The sequence below is a fragment of the Bubalus kerabau genome, chromosome 1 (assembly GCF_029407905.1).
Source record: "Bubalus kerabau isolate K-KA32 ecotype Philippines breed swamp buffalo chromosome 1, PCC_UOA_SB_1v2, whole genome shotgun sequence".
Classification (NCBI taxonomy): domain Eukaryota; kingdom Metazoa; phylum Chordata; class Mammalia; order Artiodactyla; family Bovidae; genus Bubalus; species Bubalus kerabau.
In genome coordinates this window covers 187,347,642-187,370,722 of record NC_073624.1, presented here as the reverse complement: position 1 = coordinate 187,370,722, position 23,081 = coordinate 187,347,642, and the positions used below count along the sequence as shown (strand labels likewise).

At 49.5% G+C, this 23,081-nt stretch overlaps 1 protein-coding gene and 1 pseudogene across 1 annotated transcript in view; one reads left to right on the top strand and one right to left on the bottom strand.

Moving 5' to 3' along the window:
- Positions 1-3,698, bottom strand: part of TINCR (TINCR ubiquitin domain containing) — a 9,276-nt gene extending 5,578 nt beyond the window's left edge. Inside the window, exons 1-2 of the mRNA XM_055566636.1 lie at positions 3,439-3,698; positions 344-455 (exon numbers count right to left, since the gene is read on the bottom strand). Of these exons, the coding sequence (XP_055422611.1) occupies positions 452-455; positions 3,439-3,698 (264 nt within the window). The 3' untranslated portion in view covers positions 344-451. The remainder of the gene's footprint in view (positions 1-343; positions 456-3,438) is intronic.
- LOC129624931 (40S ribosomal protein S24-like) lies at positions 3,697-23,081 on the top strand (annotated as a pseudogene).

The window sequence follows — 23,081 nt, the reverse complement described above, 5'->3', positions numbered from 1 at the left end:
ACAGGAATTGCAGGCAAAGAGTGCAACTACACCAAACATGCCAACCAAAGCCCACTCTTTCAATGGCAGGAGAGGGAGTAACAGAACCCAGAGCACATGAGCAATTTGCCCAAGGACACACAGCAAGTCAGGGCAGCATTACTCAGGGCCACGTGTTAGTTCAAAGGGAAGTGAGAATGAGGCCAGTGACCCTACCCCAGGGTCTAGAAGTGTAGGAATATGGAGAGGAGTGATGGTCATCAGAGAGATGAGTTCCTTTTCGTCTCTGGGCCTCAGTTTACCTATCTATGGTCTCCATTATCTCCAAGGTCCCTTCCATGTCCCAAGTACTAGAGAGGCTTACCCTGAGTGAGGTCAAGGCTCCCAGGAGATTCCCCTCCCCATCCCAGCCTGCTCCTTCAGCCAGCACCCTTGGTCCCCTCGGCCATGGCTCCACGTCCTCCAACCCAGGTTACCTGCAGGAGGGATACAAAAAGACACAGGTTACAGGCCAATGTAGCCCTCACCTTGGCACTTATGGCCTCCTTGTTTGCTTGGTATCCAGCCAGTGCATCTTTCTGCATCTGCCATGACTCCCTTCCACCCTAGAGATCCTCTCTCTTGCTTCCAGGAGCCACTAGGACTCCAGGAAGATGTTCTGAGCATCCTCTTCCTCAACTCCAGAAATCATACAGTCAATAAACATTTGTTGAGCACCTACTGTGTGCCAGGCACTGAACTGGGGAGACAGCAGTGAATAGGATGGACAATAATGCCCTCACAGAGTTTACAGTCTAGTGGGGGAGATGGGGTGAAAAGAATTAATATTATATTAGCAAAAATAATCAGTGAAATATAGACAAGTCAGTTCCAGGGAGGAAGATAAAGCAGGTGTTGGTGGGATGCAGTTTTAAACAGGTGGTCAAGGAAAATTACACTGAGGATAAGTGTACAGGATAAGATTACACTGAGGATAATCTACACTGAACTAAGCCCTGAAGGAGCTGAGGGAGGGAAGTGGAAAGCATTCCAGGTAGAGGGAACAGCAGTGCAAAGGTCCTGAGGTAGGACCACACCTAGAGAGTTGGAGGAGCAGCAAGTTGACTGTCTTAGTTCAGCTGCCACCATCATTCTCCATCACCAGACCTCCCCCCTCCACCAGTCTATCCTTCCTGCAGAGGGCGCCTGTGAGCACCCGAGTCAGGCCACACCCCTCCTCTGCCCATAGCCCTCCAGGGCTCCCATCTCCCTGGGGGGTCAAAGCCCAAGTCCTCCCCATTGCCCACAAGGTCCTGCATGACCTGCCCCAGCCCCTCCTTGCCCTCCCCTCCTCCCTCTCTCCCCCTCGCTCACTTTGCCTCAGGCACAGGGGCCTCCTCAATGTTCCTCCAACATACCAGGTCTTGCCTGAGGGCATTTGCATATGTTGTGCCCTCTGCCTCCTGCCTACTCTTGTTCTCTGTTTAATCAGCTCCTTCACATGGTACTCTGAAATGTCACCTTCTCTGAGACACCTCCCCTGGCCACTGTTGATAAAGCAGCAACACCTCCATCACTCTTGACCTTCCTGCAACTATCCACAGCACTTATTACAGCCTGATGTTTTAATCACATATTTATTTGGTTCCTTGTCTGTCTCTCCCACTAGACTGACTGGGCTCCATGAGGGCAAGCCTAGTCTGGGTCCCTACTGAATGCCAGTGCCCAGCACATGACCTGGCATACAGTAGGCAATTAATGAATGCTTATTATATATTGAACATTGATTGTGCAGGCATTTGTGCATCATTCAGCTGCTAGGCTTTGTCTGGCCACTGCCAGGAACATCCTCTCCCAGCGCACCTCCATCTCCTCCTACCCCGAGGCCCTCCCTCGAGAGGTCCTGGAGAGGCAAGCCCTCCTACGGCATCTTGAGCCTTCAGGACTGTCATCTGAGACTACTGCTCTCAAAATATATCCCCCAGGGACTTTACTGATGGTCCAGTGGCTAAAACTCTGAGCTCCCAATGCAGGGGGCCTGGGTTCGATCCCTGGTCAGGGAACTTGATTCCACATGCTGCAACTAAGAGTCTGCATGCTGCAACTGAAAGATCACACATGTCACAGTGAAAATCAAAGATCTCAAGTGCTGCAACTAAGACCCAGTGCGGTCAAATAAATATTTTTAAAAAGCCACCCTGGGCTTGGTGGATCAAGCCTCTAGGGGCCCAGCAAGCATCACCCCCATAAATTCCAAGATTACACAGAAAGTTCCAGTTCCTCCCCCATCCAGCATGTCTATCCTGGGCTCTGGGACCAGCCCCTGCCCATCTCCTCTATCTCACTGTCCATCTAGCCAAGCATCAGCCTTCACCATTTCCCAAAGCTGCCCCAGGGCTCTGCATGTGCTGTTCCCACGGCCCTTCTGCCCAACCTCCACCCTCCTTGAATTGGGAGACCCACTCATCTCAGGTCACCTTGGCCAGGGGACCTCTCTGGATATCCCCAGATGGCCAGATCAGAGCATGGGCAGCAAGGGCAGCAGGAGTTTGTGGGGAAGACAGGAGTAGTGGGGGAAATGGATGAACAGAGAAGGAAGAGAGACATACATACATACATAGAGAAAAACAGCAGAGACAGAAATGAATAGAGACACAGAGAAACAGAGACAGGAAGAAGGAAAGGAAATGAAATTTAACAGGGACAGCATCCCCCAGAGAGGGACTAACAGAAAACAGAAAGATCAAGAGAAATGCAGGGGAGGCTTCAGAGAGGCAGAGTGATAAAAGAAGAAAGCCCGCAGGGGGATCGAGCAGCCCTCATGACCCTTCTTGGCACCTGGCTCCCTCCATCCGTCCTTCCCAGCGGGTTCCCACAATAGCCAGTGCTTGGAGGGGAGAATGGGGGCGGCAAACACAGGGGTGAGAAGGGCCCGTAGTCACCCTCCCCAGCAACCACCATCCCACTCCACCCTATCCCAGCCAAGCTCTCTCCTCGCCTCCCCCCAGCTTGACCCACTTCCCAACTTCCCACCGCACTGGCGATGCCAGCCAGGCCCTGGGATGCCCTGCTATCTTCCCCTAGCACCCCCAGCCAGGACCCCAGCCAGGCCCAGCAGTGCCCCCCCAGGCCCCATCCATCCTGACCCACCTCCCACCCAACCCGGGATGCCAGCCAGGCTCTCAGTTCCTTGCCATCTCCCCCATAGGCGTGACTCACCCGTCGCCTGGGACCCAGCCAGGCCCCCTGTTCTCTCCCCAGCCCTGACCCACCACCTCCCATCTTCCACCCCAACCAGGCCCACCAGTGCCCCGCAGGCCCCGTCAATACTGACCCACCTCCCAACCCATCACTCCAGTTCCCCGTCGTCTCCCCGGAGCCCTGACTCACCCCTCACCCGGAACTCCTGCCAGGGCCACCTGACCCCCGCCCCCAGGCCCCCGCCCCAGTTCCCAGGTCGCCGCCCCAGCCCCCGGCCACCTGGGGTCGCTGACGAGCAGCAGCACCGAGCCGTCCTGTAGGCGCACGTCGCGCACCGTCTGGTGGTCGTCCAGCCGCCGCGCGTTGTAGTAGAAGGTGCGCTTCCAGGAGCTCACTCCCTGGCCCACGAGCTGGGCGCGCAGGTCGCTGAGCGTGTCCCGCGGCCGCACAGTGAGCGGCAGCAGCAGCGCCTCGTCCGCCAGGTGCACCTTGATGTGGTAGCGCTTCCAGCGAGACAGGCCCCGCCGCAGCCCCTCCATGGCCCGCACCGGGCGCTCGGACCCGGCTTGGGGCCCCGCGCGCGCGCGCCCGCCCTCCGCACCCACCCGACCGGCCAGGCCGCCCGCCCCCGCCGCGGCCGCGCCCCGCCCCGCCCTCCTGGGCACGCCCGGCGCGCAGGCTGGAGGCCCCGCGAGGGCGGGGCGCGGCGGGAGACTCGCCGGCCCCGAGCCCTCACCCTCAGACGTCCCTCGGTTTACGCCGAGATGTATTAAGTGCCTACTGCGCGCCAGGCAGATGGAGGCGCCCAGGGAACCAGGGAATGAAATGTACAGAAAACAGCCGCATCATAAAGATCACTATGTAAATGCACACTGCATCCGATCGTGGGAAGTGCCAGGCAGGGACCAGAGCTCCAGACTGGCCGGCTATTTCAGAGATCAAGGTCAAGGGAGGCCCCTCTGTGGAGGTGGCATTTGAATGGAGATCTGACGGAGGAGTGAGCCAGCCAAGCAAAAGGTCACAATCAAGAGTGCTTACTGCATGCTGAGCTGGGGAACAGCCCGTGCAAAAGCCCTGGGGCAAGACCCTGCCTAGTGTCTTGGAGGAACAATGAGGAGGCCAGTGGGGCTGGAGCAGAGTGAGCTAAGCGGGCGGGGGGACGGTGAGGTGGGGGGAATGCAGCAGGTCGTGCAGGGCCTTGAGGGTCCACAAGCAGGACTTGGGCTTTTACCCCAAGGGAGATGGGAGCCCTGGAGGGAAGTGACTGAGGTTTGTATTTGTATCTGACTCTCATTTAGTCCCTTATTTCCTTGATGATACATTCGACCAGTATTTATTCTGTGTCCAGGCTGGGTGAGTGATGCTGTGCACCAGAGAAATCTCAATTTAGAGCTATGCCTTCAAGGGTCACCCAACTGAAGGTCAGGGACACAGAGCTGGACACACAGATTCCCAGTGCTATGCGGTCAGGGTTTGAGTGGTAGAAGAGACCCCAAGCTGGAAAAGGCCAGTAGGGATAGATGGCTTTCCAAATGGGTGGGCATGGAGCACTAGGGCTTTGGCATATGAGTAGGAGTTCAACACTCCCGCCAAGGAGTTACCTGTCCATGATCAACAACTATTTAGTTGTGCGCCTAGTGAGGAGAAGCAAGAGTCAAGGCTTGTGGCCAGTGACGGTCAGGGGAGGCTTGTAAGCAGGAAATCACCTACTCCCAGTTCCATACAGTCTTCCCCCACCCTGGCAACCCCTTTCTCAGGCTCCACCAGCCTCTCCAGTCTTATCCAAGCACCCTCTTCCTGAAAGCCTTCCTTGATTGCTGCTTGCCCCCATCCATCGCCATACCTGCCAGGACAGGACTGACCAGTTCTGGGTGTCCAGAATGTTGACTTGACCTCAGAGAGGCTGTCTGTACTTAGAAGCCAGTTACTGTGGAGCCTCCTGGGTGAGTGACCAAAAGCAGTGACCAAAAGCCGGGGAGGGAGGCTGAAATCAGAACAGGGCAGTGGACAGATGGAGAGTTCTGAGCCCGACCCTGACCCTTGCATGTTTCTTAGGAAGGAACTTAACCTCTCTGGGCCTCAATGTTGCCATCTGTCCAATGGGATTGTTACAAGGAATGAATTACTGCACGTAAGCACTTTGAAATGTTCCTGAAGCATAGTCACTGGCTAATTGGCTATGCGGAAAGAATCGTCAAGTGCAATTAAACTCCTCAAGGAAAAGCAAATAAAAATAGCAAACAGGAAAGAGAGAGAGAAAAAAAAAAAAACCCTGCTCAGTGACAGATGGCCTTCTAAATACTTGATTTTAAAAAAGAAAAGAAAGCTTCCCTGAATTCTCACATGGCACTATTATCTCCCATTATACAGATAAGTAAAGTGAGGCTTGGGCTTCCCAGGTGAAGGTAGTGGTAAAAAACCCATCTGCTAATGCAGGAGATGTGGGAGACACGAGTTCAATCCCTGAGTCGGAAAGATCCCCTGAAGAAGGAAATTGCTACTCACTCCAGTGTTCTTGCCTGGAAAACCCCATGGACAGAGGAGCCTGAGCTCTACAGTCCATGGGGTTGTAAAAAGTCAGACATGACTCAGTGACTGAACAACAACAACAACAAAGTGAGACTCAGACAGGGTAATTTCCTTGAGGATACACGGAGGAAAATGGCAGAGCCAGGATTTGAACCCTAGCCACCTGGCTTCAGCCATCATGCTATTGTCCACTTTCTATGCAGCTTCTTAGACAACCATCAGGTTTCAGATGGCGAATTTAAAGGTGGCTAAGAGCAAATTTAATTGGATGGGGCAAGCAGCAGTGGCCACAGGACAGGTCAATCCTCATCCCAATTCCCAAGAAGGGCAGTACTAAAGAATGTGCTAACCATTGGACAATTGCACCCATCTCCCACGCTAGTAAGGACATGCTTAAAATCTTGCATGCTAGGCTTCAGCATTATGTGAACCAAGAACTTCCAGATGTCCAAACTGGGTTTAGAAAAAGAAGAGGAACCAGAGATAAAATTGCCAGCATTTGCTGGATCATAGAGAAAGCTAGGAAATTCCAGGAAAACATCTACCTCTGTTTCATGGACTATGCTAAAGCCTTTGACTGTGTGTGTTAACAAACTGTGGAAAGCTCTTAAAAAGATGGGACTACCAGAGCATCTTACCTGTCTCCTGAGAAACCTGTATGGGGGTCAAGAAGCAACAGTTAGAATCCTGCATGGAACAACTGATTGGTTCAAGATTGAGAAAGGAGTACGACAGGGCTGTCTGCTGTCACCCTGTTTGTTTAACCTATACACTGAGCACATCATGAGAAATGCCAGGTTGGATGAGTTATAAGCTGGAATCGAGATAGATGGGAGAAACATCAACAACCTCAGATATGCAAATGATAGCACTCTAATGGCAGAAAGTGGAGGAACCAAAGAGCCTCTTGATGAGGGTGAAGGAGGAGCGTGAAAGAACTGGCTTAAAACTAAATATTAAAAAAAGTAAGATCATGGCATCCAGCCCTGTTACTTCAGGACAAACAGAAGGGGAAAAGGTGGAAGTAGTGACAGATTAAATAAGTTAAATAAGCAGGGTGACAATATACAGCCTTGACATACTCCTTTTCCTATTTGGAACCAGTCTGTTGTTCCATGTCCAGTTCTAACTGTTGCTTCCTGACCTGCATATAGGTTTCTCAAGAGGCAGGTCAGGTGGTCTTGTATTCCCATCTCTTTCAGAAATTAAAAGATGCTTACTCCTTGGAAGGAAAGTTATGACCAACCTAGATAGCATATTGAAAAGCAGAGACATTACTTTGCCAACAAAGGTCTGTCTAGTCAAGGCTATGGTTTTTCCTGTGGTCATGTATGGATGTGAGAGTTGGACTGTGAAGAAGGCTGAGCGCCAAAGAATTGATGCTTTTGAACTGTGGAGTTGGAGAAGACTCTTGAGAGTCCCTTGGACTGCAAGGAGATCCAACCAGTCCATTCTGAAGGAGATCAGCCCTGGGATTTCTTTGAAAGGAATGATGCTAAAGCTGAAACTCCAGTACTTTGGGCACCTCATGCGAAGAGTTGACTCATTGGAAAAGACTCTGATGCTGGGAGGGATTGGGGGCAGGAGGAGAAGGGGACGACAGAGGATGAGATGGCTGGATGGCATCACTGACTCCATGGACGTGAGTCTGAGTGAACTCTGGGAGTTGGTGATGGACAGGGAGGCCTGGCGTGCTGCGATTCATGGGGTCGCAAAGAGTCGGACACGACTGAGCGACTGAACTGAGTGACAGATTTCCTCTGCTTGGGCTCTAAAATCACTGCGGATGGTGACCGCAGCCATGAAATCAGAAGACGATTGCTTCGCGGCAGGAAAGCTATGACAAACCTAGACGGTGTGTTGAAAAGCAGCAGTGTGTTGTGTCAGCATCTGCTGACAAAGGTGCGTATAATCAAGGCTATGGTTTTCCCAGTGGTCATGTATGGCTGTGAGAGCTGGACCGTAAAGAAGGCAGAATGCCAAAGAATTGATGCTTTTGAACTGTGGTGCTGGAGAAGACTCCTGAAAGTCCCTTAGACAGGAAGGAGATCAAACCAGTCAATCTTAAGGGAAATCAACCCTGAATACTCATTGGAAGGGCTGAAGCTGAAGCTCCAGTATTTTGGTCATCTGATATGAACAGCCGACTCATTGGAAAAGTCCCTGATGCTGGGAGAGATTGAGGGCAAGAGGAGAAGAGGGTGTTAGAGGATGAGATGGGAAGATGGCATCACTGGGAAACAGGGAAGGACGGGGAAGCCTAGCGTGCTGCGGTCCATGGGGTCGCAAAGAGCTGGACACAACTGGGCAACTGAACAACAACAAGAAGAGGAAATTTAATTCCAGATGGATCATCCCCCACCCAGCAAAAAACGAGAGAGAGAGACAGAGAAACTATTAAACTATTAGAAGAAAACATGGAAGGTTAATAATAATCGCAGTGTGTTGAAGCATGACATTACACCTTTAATGATTTAAAAGATTAATAACTGACTACATACAAATATAGAATTCCTATACACACACACAAAAACTAGAAGGGTCAATAGATTAAGTCAGAGAAACTTTTCCAAGACATGATAGACAATACAACGATTTCCTTAATATGTAAAGAGCTTTCGGAAGTCAATGAGGACCAAAAATCCAATAAAAGAGGCAAATGATATGAACAGTTTCTGAAAAGGGAATACAAATGTCTTCTAAGCATATAAAAGGGAGTTCATTCTCATTTGTCATAAGCTAAATATAAAATAAAACTACCACAAAATACTTTAAAAAATATCTATCAGGTTGCTAATGATGAAAAAGTTTGATAATTCACCATGTTGCTGGGGTTTGGGGAAAAGAGCAGTCTCATGCACTGGGGGTGCATGTTCTAATCTCTCTGATTATATGTGTGAAATGTTCTAATCTCTCTGATAATAGCTATTAAAATGAGAAACTGCTGTATCCCTTCTGGGAATCTACCCAGGTGCCCAAGGACAGATTATAGCACAGCACACAGGCTGAGCAATTTACATGTAATCCACAAGGAATCCTGAGGCTGGTCTCACTGAGCAAAGGAGGGAAACTGAGGCCCAGAGGAGGGAGAGAATGAGGGTGCAGAATGCTGGTCGCACTGTCTCAGGCAGGGGTGGGGTGGGGCTGACTTTACCTGTGGTGCTGGTCACCACAGCCCCAGCCACCTCCCTTGTCAGGCCAGCCTCCAAGTTTCAGGCAACACACCTGTCGGTGTGCAGAACAGACCAGAGCAGAACCAGAGATGCTCAGCTTTAACATATGGAGGCCGAGCCGGCCACGCCGAGCCCTGCAAGTGCTGGGTGCCAGTTCCAATTAATTCTGACTTTCTCATTAAGCCATTAGGAAAAGCCAGGTGGCCTCAGGCGGTAGGCCCTCGGCCTTGGCCTCTGGATTAGAGGGATCATGGTTTCTGCCTCGAGACACTGTATTATCTGTCATGGGCAATTATGGGAGACCGGGGCAGGCAGTGCCAAGCCTGGTGAATCCCTGAGTTCTAGAACCTGGGCAGATCTGAATTGTGGAATCTCTGAAATCATGGACACCCAGAATCTAAGACTGCCTGGCATTCTAGATCTTCAGAATAATCTCCCCTCTTCCTGAACGTTCTAGAATCCTAGTGGGAATTCTCTGGCGGTCCAGTGGTTAGAACTCCACATTTTGTTCACTCCCAGAGCCTGGGTTCAATCTCTGGTCAGGGAACTAAGATCTCCCAAGCTGCACCATGTGGACAAAAAAATAGAATCCTAGAACCAGGATCCTGAGTGGCAATCAACACATCACTCTGCCTGTCTTGGCAGGGAGAGGAATACGTGGGCAGTCAGAGGCAGAGGCCTGAGTGTGGATGGAGGCCTGCACCCCACCAGTTCTGCAGGTAGATAGGGGGGGAGAATGCTGTGCTAGCTTGCCCCAGCCTGTGACATAGTCACTGAACTTGGCATGGCCAACTTACGGAATCACAAATACTTAGCCTCTTGTGACACAGATTTCTTGGCGAAACTTTTCCCTTGGGTCAGAGGGTCTCTCAAACTGGAAGCCCAGGGGCTGAATCTGTTGTTTCTGTTGTTTCTGATGTTGTTTGGTTATTTTGGCCCACATAATGTTTACAAGAACTGGTGAATGAATTTTTTCCATATAAGAGCTCCAGTGCATACAGCGGAATACTACTCAGCCATAAAAGGAATGAAATTATGCCATTTTGCAGCAACAATGGATGGACCTAGAGATGATTATATACTAAGTGGTGATGTAAGTCAGACAAAGACAAATACCACATGGTTTCACTTATATGTGGAATCTAAACAAGTGAACATATCTACAAAATAGAAAGAGACTCACAGACACAGAACACAGATCTATGGCTGCCAAGGGGGAGAGGGGATACAGGAGGCATGGAATGGGAGTTTGGGATTCAGTTCAGTTCAGTCGCTCAGTCGTGTCCGACTCTTTGCGACCCCATGAATCGCAGCACACCAGGCCTCCCTGTCCATCTCCACTCCCAGAGTTCACTCAGACTCACGTCCATGGAGTCAGTGATGCCATCCAGCCATCTCATCCTCTGTCGTCCCCTTCTCCTCCTGCCCCCAATCCCTCCTAGCATCAGAGTCTTTTCCAATGAGTCAACTCTTCGCATGAGGTGCCCAAAGTACTGGAGTTTCAGCTTTAGCATCAGTCCTTCCAAAGAAGTCCCAGGGCTGATCTCCTTTAGAATGGACTGGTTGGATCTCCTTGCAGTCCAAGGGACTCTCAAGAGTCTTCTCCAACACCACAGTTCAAAAGCATCAATTCTTCGGCGCTCAGCCTTCTTCACAGTCCAACTCTCACATCCATACATGACCACAGGAAAAACCATAGCCTTGACTAGACGGACCTTTGTTGGCAAAGTAATGTCTCTGCTTTTCAGTATGCTATCTAGGTTGGTCATAACTTTCCTTCCAAGGAGTAAGCGTCTTTTAATTTCATGGCTGCAGTCACCATCTGCAGTGATTTTGGAGCCCAGAAAAATAAAGTCTGACACTGTTTCCACTGTTTCCCCATCTATTTCCCATGAAGTGATGGGACCAGATGCCATGATCTTTGTTTTCTGAATGTTGAGCTTTAAGCCAACTTTTTCACTCTCCACTTTCACTTTCATCAAGAGGCTTTTCAGTTCTTCACTTTCTGCTATAAGGGTGGTGTCATCTGCATATCTGAGGTTATTGATCAGATGCAAGTTATTATAGAGAATGGATAAATGACAAGGCTCTACTGAATAGCACAGGGAACCATATTCAACTATGCATGAACATGCTCAGTTGCTAAGTCATGTCTGACTCTTTGGGACTCCATGGACTGTAGCCTCCCAGGCTCCTCTGTCCATGGGATTTTCCAGGCAAGAATACTGGAGTGGGTTGCCATTTCCTCCTCTAGGAGATCTTCCCACTCCAGGAAACAAACCCATGTGTCCTGCATCTCCTCGCATTGGGCAGGCAGATTCTTTACCACCGAGTCACCTGGGAAGCCCATATTCAACTATATCCTGCGATAAACCATAATGGAAAAGAATATTAAAAAGAAACATGTATAACTGAGTCACTTCGCTGTACTGCAGAAATTAACACAACTTTGTAAATCAACTATACTTTGATTAAAAATGAAAAAAAAAAAAAAAAAAGACACTCTAAGGACTTCCCAGGTGGTCCATGGCTGAGACTCCTTTCTCCCAATGCCAAGGGCTGGGGTTTGATCCCTGGTCAGGGAACTAGATCCCACATGCTGCAACAGAAGATTCCACATGATGCAACAAAGATTGAAGATCCCAAAGATCTTAATGTGCTGCAGGAAGAGTCAATGCAGCTTTATTTGAGTCTTTAAGACGACCCTCAGATCCCTAGTGGTGAGTGGAGAATTCTCAGGGGATCCCACTGACCCACAGGTTAATGGATGTGCTTGTAGATATAAGGATCAAAGAGATGGTTTCTGAAACTTACTGAGTCCTTAGGCTGTGTGCCAGGCAGGGTTCAAAGAGCTTCACAAACCGTAACTCAATCACTGGACAACAAATCTATGAGGCTGCTATCATATCAGACCCATTATACAGATGAGGAAACCGGGTCCACAGCATGAAAAGCAGCACCAAGTAAGTGCTTGGGTTTAGCAGAACCTAAAATTTGCTCAGTCGCCTCTGTGGACACCCATTCTTGTCTCTCCAGAGAGCGTTGCTTCTGGCATCCCAGGAGATTTTCCTGAATGTTTTGGTTCTCCAGTTTCTTGGGTGACTCCATGAAGAACTGCTGGGAAAGATGAGGGGAGAGGAGAGTGTGGCAAGTTTCTGGGTTCCTGGAAATATCAGACACACAGAGACACCCCCCCAGCCTCTGACACATACACATACACACACACACACCACATACCTTGAGACAACATGAGACCGAGACTGGCTGGATACACACTCCCAAGATAAAACCAGACACACCCATTTCAAAACACTTGTGCACACACACACACCCAGACCAATGAAAACACACCCCGGGACAAGCAGTGCTATGCACAGGAGATATGCACAGGACCTTGGCATGGGGGTGGCAAGGTTACAGGGATTCTGGACATCCTTGATTCCTGTGAAGCCCCGCTGCAGCCTTCATCTCCATCTCCACCCTGGGGTCGGGCCTCCCGCTAACGTGCCAGTGGACCAGTAAGGGAACCGCAGGCAGAGAGAATGGGACTGGGGCTTGCCAAGAGGCCAGGTAGGGACAACCGCGGGGCAGAGTGTGGCTCTCTGGCACCATCCAGTGGCTATGTGGTGGGGGGGCAGGGGTCGCAGCAGCCCCTGAGGTTCAATATCTTTGAGTCTCCGAGTCCCTCTGCATCTGCTTTTGTCTCTGTCTGGATCTGTGTGTCTCTCTCTGCGTCTCAGTCTGTCTGTCTTCTCTGTGCATTGCTGTCTCTTTTTCCTTCTGAGTCTGTCTGTCTCTGTTTCTCTGAAGCTCTGTTCCTTCTTCATCTCTCCATCTTTTTTTCTCTCTCCCACTCTTCCCGCTCCCCCCTCCCCCAACCGCTCTTCCATGAATTAGCCGCCTCTCTCATTAGCCCGCAGCTGTGACTCAGTCCAGGTTGGGCATGAACTACCAACCTTATCAGCTCTGCTAGCCAGCGTGCTCCTACCACCTACGTTCAGGTCTTTGGAGTAGGGGTGGGCGGACCTCATGCCTGGAGTCTGCAGGAGGTTCCCCCTGCTGTTACCTTTGTCCAGATAACTTGGCCATGAGCCCACCTTGGCTTGCCCCTTCTCCAGGACTGGCTGCTGCCAGTTCCCTAGAGACAGAAAGTGCTAGTTTCCTTTCTGGGATAACAGACACCTTTATCCCTACTAGGAGCCTGAGGATCCCTTCAACTGCTAAAGCCTGCCATCCCCACCCCCAGTGCCCTCAAATTGCCTGTGTCTGCTGGCCTGATCCCTGACCCCACTGGGACCTCACAGGTCACTCTGAACCCAACTCACACACATTCCTGCTTGCTAGGTTCCTCCCAGATTGCCGCACCCATTCCTTCCCAGGGGCTCCTGCACATTCTGTTCCCTCTCCTGGGATGTCCTTCCAGTCAGCTCCTTCAGGAAGCCAGGCTCACTCCACCTCCTGCTTGAAACATTCCCCATGGGCTCCACAGAGAAATCTGTCTCGGTCATGGTCACTGCTGTGTCCCTAGCACAGAGCCTGGCACACAGGAAATGCCCTGGAAGCCAATGCTAAACAGAAGAGCTCTCTCCGGCTTCCTTGGTGGCTCGGTGGTAAAGAATCTGACTGCCAATGCCAGGAGACCTAGGTTCCATCCCTGCGTCCAGAAGATCCCCTGGAGAAGGAAATGGCAACCCACTCCAATAATTTTGCCTAGGAAATCCCATGGACAGAGGAGCCTGGCAGGCTACAGTCCTTGGGGTTGCAGAGAGTCGGACACGAGTGAGCGACTATGTCAAGCCCAGGTCACATCTTGTGTTGCTGAGGGTGTGGGCCTTGACCTAACAGACTGCATTTCACCTTATGTCCTGTTTTCCCAGGGACAGGGGGCGAGGAGACTTTTTCTGGGCTGCCTGTGAAATTTGCCCTGCTGGGTCTCATTTCAGCCGAGTCTGTAAATATTCAGTCTGCCGGGGCCGGCAGGGGAAGCTTCAGTGTGTTTTACGAGCCTCCCCGTGGGGGCCCAGCGCAAAGTTTCTGTGGCTGGCTATGTGGGGCGCCCGGCAGTTTCATGGCTGGCTGGCACGAGGTGGGTCTGACTGAGATTGGAGGCAGCCGCGAGGCATCATCAGCGGCTGCTGGCACTTAACCCCTCAGCGTGCGGCTTTCAGACACCTGAACAGGGCCCCTTCTTTGAAAAACTGCTAACGCAAGGTTATAGATCACAGCTGTGGTGGGCATGGGGGCAGATCCAACCCCCTCCCCAAGACTGCAAGGAGGCAGAAGGCCCCAATTTAGACCTGTCTCTTCTAGAAGAATTGACTGCAACCACAATCACTGGCTAAGCACCCACAGATGCTGGGTCCTGTGCAAAGCACTTTATTTTTGACTGTTTAAAAAAATACTTTTATTTTAGAGACTTCCCTGGTGGTTCAGTCACTAAGACTCCATGCTCCCAATGCAGGGGGCCCCGGTTCAACCCCTGGTCAGGGAACCAGATCCCGCATGCCTCAGCTAAGAGTTTGCATATACCTACTAAGACCTGGTACAACCTAATAAAAGAAAATAATAATAATTTTATTTATTTTTGACTGTGCTGGGCCTTTGTTGGTTGATGCACAGGCTTTCTGCTAGTTGCGGCGAGTGGGGGCTACTCTTTAGTTGTGACGCACGGGCTTCTCGTTGCGGGGGCTTCTCTTGTTGTGGAGCACAGGCTCTAGAGTGCTGGCTTCTGTAGTTTCTTCTCCTGGACTCTAGAGCACGGGCTCAACAGTTGTGGCGCAAGGGCTTAGTTGCTCCGCAGCATGTGGGATCTCCCCAGGTCAAGGATCAAACCCATGTCTCCTGCACTGGCAGGCAGATTCTTTACCACTGAGCCACCAGGGAAGCCTGCAAAGCACTTTAAATGCATCAGCTCCTTGCATCCTCAGAAATCCCCTAGCCCGTTTTACAATGAGAAAACTCAGGGACTTCCCTGGAGATCCAGTAGTTAAGACTCTGTGCTCCCAATGCAGGGGGCACAGGTTCCATCTCTGGTTGGGGAGGATCTTATATACTGCATGGCATGGCCAAAAAAAAAGACAGCAGGAAAAAACTCAGGCGTTCAAGGTAACTGGTTCCAGGTCATCCAGGTGGCAAAGGGTAGAGCTGGGATAACATTCTCCAGCATGGCTTGGTCTCACATTAAGTCACCCAGCCTTCACGGAGGCCTCCCTGACAAGGACCATGGTGAGGAGCCCCTGGAAGCCACTTCTCAACAGTCAGTCTCCCAGGGGTCAATGGGTCAGTTGGGGCTGGGAACCTGCATTTTAAAGAAGCCCCTCCCTGGGAATTCCCTAGAGGTCCAGTGGTTAGAACTCAGCGCTTTTGCTGCCATGGCCCAGGTTCTCCCTGGTCAGGGAACTAAGATCCCACAAGCCACCATGGTGGTGTGACTAAAAAATAAATAAGCCCATCCCTCCACCGCCAGGTAACTCCTACTAGAGGTGTTCCTTGGACCTTCCTCAGGAATAGCCGCAGCCTTACTACTGCACGTGTCCGAACATGCCAGGTTCCCTCCCAATCTCAGTGGAGATGGTCTGCCACCTGGTGTTGACTGAAGACACTACAAGGCTTGGTGTCCCCGTCAGACATTCTAAGCTAGCATTCTGCTGGGCCCCAGAAGACCCAAAAGGCCAGACCAGAAATGAAAACACGAAGACAGAGGATTTTAAGGATTTTTTTTTAATGTAGACCATTTTTGGAGAAGGCAATGGCAACCCACTCCAGTACTCTTGCCTGGGAAATCCCATGGACGGAGGAGCCTGGTAGGCTACAGTCCATGGGGTCGCGAAGAGTCAGACATGACTGAGCGACTTCACTTTCACTTTTCACTTTCATTCACTAGAGAAGGAAATGGCAACCCACTTCTTGCCTGGAGAATCCCAGGGACGGGGGAGCCTGGTGGGCTGCCGTCTATGGGGTCACACAGAGTCGGACACGACTGATGTGACTTAGCAGCAGCAGCAGACCATTTTTAAAGTCTTTATTGAATTTGTTACAATATTGCTTTGTTTTATGTTTTGGTTTCTTGCCTGTGAGGCATGTGGGATCTCAGCTCCCTAACCAGGGATCGCACCCACATCCCCTGCATTGGAAGGCAGAGTCTTAACCACTGGACTACCAGGGAAGTCCATAAGATACAGGATTATTGTGTCCTTTCTCTCTTTCTCCTCTGCATAGATTCGATAAGAATTTACTTTGTGTCTACCATGCTGGCTCCTTGGAAGAAAAGCTATGACAAACCTAGATAGTATATTAAAAAAGAGAGACATCACTGTGATGACAAAGATCTATATAGTCAAAGCTATGGTTTTCCCAGTAGTCACGTATGGATGTGAGAGTTCGACCATGAAGAAGGCTAAGGACCGAAGAATGAATACTTTCAAACTGTGGAGCTGGAGAAGACTCTTGAGAGTCCCTTAGACAGTAAGGAGATCAAACTAGCCAATCCTAAAGAAAATCAACCCTGATTATTCATTGGAAGGACTGATGCTGAAGCTGAATCGCCAATACTTTGACCACCTGACGTGAAGAGCTGACTCATTTGAAAGGACCCTGAAGCTGGGGAAGATTGAAGGCAGGAGGAAAAGGGGACAACAGAGAATGAGTTGGTTGAATGAGAATGAGTTGACAGAGAACGAGTCAATGGCATAATTGACTCAATGAACATGAGTTTGAGCAAACTCTGGGAGACAGTGACGGACAGGGAAGCCTGGTATGCTGCAGTCCATGGGGTCACAGAGAGTCGGACAAGACTTAGAACAACAACAACCGCGTTCTGGGTGTATTAGTTAGACATGGATGTGTTACCCATGTCTTTATTTTGTTGTTTCTGATGCTTTGACATCTGGGGCTTCAGCCCCTCCCAGGACCAGCTAATTCCCAGAGACAGCAAACAAGTCACCCTAGGGTGCCTTTCACATGCAAACCAGCCGACTCAGAGCTCACATCCCAACTGGCTCCTCTCACACTCGGCATCACTATCCCCCTGCCCTAATCACCCCAGGGTCAGTGCCAGGCAGCTTTTTCTCGCGTCTGTCATGTCCCTTTGTGACCCTAGGCCATAGCCTACCAGGCTCTTCTCTCCATGGGGTTCGCCAGGTAAGAATACTGGAGTGGGTTGCCATTTCCTCTAAACAGGAATCAAACCTGGATCTCCCACATCACTGGCAGATTCTTCACCATCTGAGTCATCAGGCCACAAGCCTGAGGCCACAGGTAGCCACTGTCTCCCTTCCTTGGTCAGTACTCATGCCTGTGAACCTCCGCCCCCAACACAGATTCCCATCCCAGTGGGACAGGCAAAATAACGCCCTCTCCCCCTACCCAAAGAAGTCCACATCAGAGATCCCTTCCTGACTGTGATCATGTACCAGGAAGGGAGGGAGACCCTACCAGGGCCCGAGAGTGGGCTCTTGTCTAACATTCAGAAGTAAATTGTCTGAGGAGACACACGGGCTGACAAAGCAAGAGACTTTGTTGGGAAGGGGGCGCCCGGGTGGGGGTGGAAAACAGCAAATAAAGGAACCCAGGAGAACTGCTCTGCTACGTGGCTCGAAGGCTCAGGGTTTATGGTAATGAGGTTGGTTTCTGAGTTGCCTCTGGCCAGTCATCTTGTTTGGCCCACATTTAGTCTGAGTCACCAGGCTTAGAGCTTCTCTGGTAGCTCGGTGGTAAAGAATCCACCTGCCAATTCAGGAGATGAAAGAGACTTGGGTTCGATCCCTGAATTGGGAAGATCCCCTGGAGGAGGAATTGGCATCTCACACCAGTATTCTTGCCTGGAAAATTCTCTTAACAGAGGGGCCTGGCGGGCTACAGTCCAGGGGGTCACAAAGAGTTGGACACAACTGAGTGACTGAGCACACACACACACACCCCTGGTTCTTCCGGGTGGTGTGTGCATCTCTTGTTCAAGATGGATTCAAGCATGAAGGATTCTGGGAGGTTGGTAGGACATATTATGGGCTGGCATCTCCTCCCTCCTTTTGGCCCCTCTCAAATTCTTCTGGTTAGTTTTCAGAGGCAGCACCACTTTGCTTTTCAGGACCTGCTGTTTCGAGGCAATTCAGGCAAGCAGGCCTGGCCAAGGCTCATGATTTCAGAAATTGTCCCCTAATAGTCAGAGGGAGATGTGACTGTGGAAAAAGGATGAAAAATATGCTGCATTCCTGGCTCTGAAGCTGGAGGAAGGGGCCAGGATGCAAGGAGTGTGGGTGGCTTGGAGAAGCTGGAAAAGGCAGGGAATCAGATCGCTCTCCTAGTGCCTTGGAAAGAAACAGCTCTGCAGGCACCTTGAATTGGAGGACTTCAGGCCTCCAGACTTTGAGGTGAGAGGTTTATGTGAATTTGTTATGACAGCCAGAGGAAACACACACCTAATTCTCTTGCAGGTATTGTGTGAAACTCTCAAATCATAAAATCAGTGCAATACTGGGAATTCCCTGGTAATGAGTGTTTAGAACTCAGCACACTCATTGCTGAGGCCCCAGGTTTGATCCCTGATCAGGGAACTAAGATTCCCACAAGCTGCATGCCAAGGCCCGCACCCCGCAATCCCCCCCGCCAAAAAAAATCAGCGCAGTACTCTGGGGAGAGAAGATGCTGAGAAACTGGCATCTTGCTGAGCCAATGAGGCCTCTGGCTCATAAGGCTGGACCTGACATAGTCACCCACCAGAATCTGCCCAGCGACCTGGGGTGGAGGCATCATGCCCATTTGAGAAATGACAACTCTGAGAGCTCCAGAGAGGGTAAGTCACTTTCCCAAGGACACACAGTTGACAAAAGAAGAAGAGTCTGAGATGTGAACCCACTGGCCTCACCATCCTGTGATCTTGTGACCAACGAGGGAGGGATGGGCTAACCTCTGGAGGGTTGGGGAGGGGCAGCACTGGGAGGTCTCAGTGGAGACCCCGCCCCTCGATCTGCAAACCAGTGAAAAAGCACCATATCCCCAGGAACCAACAACTCTGTGCCTGTGTTTTTAAAAACTCAAAAGTCCTTTTTAGAACACTGCATGTGAAAATATTTAACGAAGAGGAATGCGTGCAATTTGAGACTGGCAATCATTGTGCAGGCTGGGGAATTCCTGCAAAGTGAGAAAATTTAACCTAGGAGCTGTTTTGAAATGTAATGAAATCTTTATGAATACAGAATTTAGCGGTTGATGGAGTTGACACATTTTTGTAAATGTGGAGACATGTGATAAGGTATTCATTCTGATTCTGCAGTTTTCTCTTTGCATTTTCGGAGCTGATCATTTCTGCCCTCTTTCTCTCCGGGCCTCAGAAAACATTTTATGGGTCTCCCGGAGAACATGAGTACCTTAGGCCCTATTCCTGTAGGCCTCCCAGTGCCTGTTAACATTTATTGAGCACTTAACATTTTCTAGGAGCTTTTTACGTCTATTAACTAATTTAATCTTGGCAAAGACCCTCTATAACAAATACTGTCCTATTCTCAGTTAACAAAGCCAAAACAGAGAGGAACTAGTAACTCTTATGGGCAGACAGGTAGGTTGGATTCCAAGTCTGTCTCCCAAGCCTAATGCCGTGGTTCTCATTCCTATGACACCCAACCGCCCCTATCCTGACCTTTAAAACATTTTTTAAAAATCGTGGCAAAATATATGTAACACAAAAATTTGCCTTTGTATGGACAGGTGCACATTGCTATATTTAAAGTGGATAACCAACAAAGACCTACTGTATAGCACAGGGAACTCTGCTCAATGTTATATGGCAGCCTGAATAGGAGGGGAGTTTGGGGGAGAATGGAGGAGGGCATGGCAACCCACTCCAGTATTCTTGCCTGGAAAATCCCATGGACAGAGGAGCCTGGTGGGCAATGGTCCATAGAATCGCAGAGTCAGACACAACTGAAGTGACTTAGCACGCATGCCTGGTTACCATTAAATACATATGGCTGCGTCCTTCTGCTGTTCACCTGAAACTATCAAAAACACCATTACTCAGCTATACCCCAATAAAAAATAGACAGTTTAATTAAAAACTCTTGCCATCCTATACATGTACCTGTGTTCACAGCAACACTATTTACAGTATCTATGACACAGAATCAATCTAAAAGTCCATCGACAGAGGAATGGATAAAGATGTGGTACATATATACAATGGAATATTACTCAGCTGTAAAAAGAATGAATAATGCCAATAAAAGAATGAAATAATGCCATTTGCAGCAATATAGATTGATTATTATGGAGAAGGCAATGGCACCCCACTCCAGTACTCTTGCTTGGAAAAATCCCATGGGTGGAGGAGCCTGGTGGGCTGCAGTCCATTAAGTCGCTAAGAGGCGGACACGACTGAGCGACTTCACTTTCACTTTTCACTTTCATGCATTGGAGAAGGAAATGGCAACCCACTCTGGTGTTCTTGCCTGGAGAACCCCAGGAACCGGGGACCCTGGAGGGCTGCCATCTATGGGGTCACACAGAGTCGGACACGACTGAAGCGACTTAGCAGCAGCAGCAGCAGAGATTATTATACTAAGTCAGACAAAAAATGAAAATATCATATCACTTATATATGGAATCTAAAATATGACATGCATGTATCTATATAACAGAAATAGATTCACAGACGTAGAGAGCAGACTTATGGTTGCCAAGGGGGAGGGGGATGAGGGAGGGAAGGATTGGGAATCTGGCATTAGCAAACTAGCATATATATATAAGATGGATAAACTACAAGGTCCTACTCTATAGCACAGGGAACTATACTCAATATCCTGTGATAAACCACAATGGAAAAGAATATAACTGAGCGACTAAACAACAAGCAACAACAACATTCCACTGTATGGCTGGACCACAATTTGCTTATCCACACTACTAACACACTCATTGGTGGTGGTGGTCAGTCACTTCAGTTGTGTCCAACTCTTTGCTACCCACTGGACTGTAGCCTGCCAGGCTCCTCTGTCCATGGAATTCTCCAGGCAAGAATACTGGAGTGGGTTCCCATTTCCTTCTCCAGGGGATCTTCCCCACCCAGGGATCGAATTCCCGTCTTCTGTGGCTCCTGCATTGGCAGGCAGATACTTTACCACTAAAGATAAAGATACTTTACCATTAAGCCACCAAGGAAGGCCTAGCACACCCAACAGAATGGCTATTATTTAAAACAAGAAACACACTCAGAAAACAAGTGGTGAAGATGGGAGACACACTCGGAACTCTCGTGCAGGGCTGGTGGGAATGTTAAGATGGGGCAGCCGCGATGGAAAACAGCCTGGCAGTTCCTCAAAAGTTAAATGTCTAGAATTACCATAGGAGCAAGGAATTTCACTCCCAGGTATACATTCAGGATAGTAGAAAACAGGTGTGCAGAGACATCCAGGCACACTCATCTTCACAGCAGCACAAGTGACAGCAGCCGAAAGGTGGACACAGCCTAAGTGTCCCAGGTTCTTTTTTTTTTTTTGGCCACACTGCATATCATGCTGGATCTTAGTTCCCCACCCAGGGTTAGAATGTGCACCCCCTCCATTTGAAGCATGGGATCTTAACTACTGGACTGCCAGGGAAGTCCCTGCAGATTCTTTTTACAACAAGTCTTTTCTTCCACCTCCCTTTTGTCTTCAGAAATAAAAATCAGAGCTAATATGACTTGTGTGCTCCATTGCTTCAGTGGTGTCTGACTCTTTGCAACCCCATGGACTGTAGCCTGCCAGGCTCCTCTGTCCAAGGGATTTTCAAGGCAAGAATACCATGGGTCGCCATTTCCTTCTCCAGGGACTCTTCCTGACCAAGGAATCGAACCTGTGTGTCTTGCGTCTATCTCCTGCATTGGCAGGCAGGTGCTTTACCACTAGTGCCACCTGGGAAGCCCATTATGACTTAACCACATACAGTTAAAAAAACAACAAAACAGCAGCCCAACCATATGATGCTCTATCAGATATAAACAGAAGAAATAAAAAGAAAATAATGTCTGATAAATACTAATTCAGCCTGTGAATGCTGGGCACCAGTCCTGGTTACACTGAGCACAGGATGAAGTGCTCAGACATGTGGGCCTATTGAGACAGCTCATCTGAGGCAGAAGCAGCAGGGGGGATGTTTAGACCCTGCAGGTCTGTTCACAGAAACGGTGAACAACTCTTTGTAAGGTTCTGGACTAAATGACAAGCCATTTTCCTCAATTTTCCCAGAAGTTGCGCTCCTGAAAAATCTGTGTTCTCTTTGAAAACTGTGACCTCTTTTCCCTGCCAAATTCACATGTTGATGTCCTGGCCCCTAGGACCTCAGGAAGTGACTGTACTTGAAGACAAGACCTGCACCGGGGTTGCTGTTGTTCAGTTGCTCAGTAGTGTCTGACCCCACGCACTGCAGCACGCCAGACTTTCCTGTCCTTCACTATCTCCTGGAGTTTGCTCAAATTCATGTCCACAGAAGTAATCAAGTTAAAATGAGGTCATTAGGGTGGGTGCTAATCCAACATGACTGTGAGCTTATAAAAAGGGGAATTTGGACACACAAGCACGTATACACACACACACACACACACACACACACACACAGGGAGAAGGCTGCATGAAGGACGCAGAGAGACATTTACAAGTCAAGAGATGCCAATGATTAGAAACTTCCCTGGTGGTCCAGTGGTTAAGACTTTGCCTCCCAATGCAGAGGGTGTGGGTTCCATCCCTGGTTGGGGAGCTAAGATCCCACATGCCTCTTTGGACAAAAAAATAAAACATAAAAAAAAGTATTGTTTTTTTTTTTTCTCCCTGGCTGCTTGAAGATCAGCTGCCATCGTGAATGACACAGTAACTATCTGGACCAGGAAGTTCATGACCAACCAACTACTTTGGCAGAAACAAATGGTCATAGATGTTCTTCACCCTGGAAAGGCAACAGTACCTGAAACAGAAATTTGGGGAAAACTGGCCAAAATGTGCCAGACCACACCAGATGTCATCTTTGTATTTGGATTGTGAATCCATTTTGGTGGTGGCAAGACAACTGGCTTTGGAATGATTTATGATTCCTTGGATTATGCGAAGAGCGAGCCCAAACACAGGCTTACAAAAACATGGCCTAAATGAGAAGAAAAAGACCTCAAGAAAACAGCCAAAGGAACTCAAGAACAGAATGAAGAAAGTCAGGGGGACTACAAAGGCTGATGTTGGTGCTGGCAAAAAAAAGGAGTAA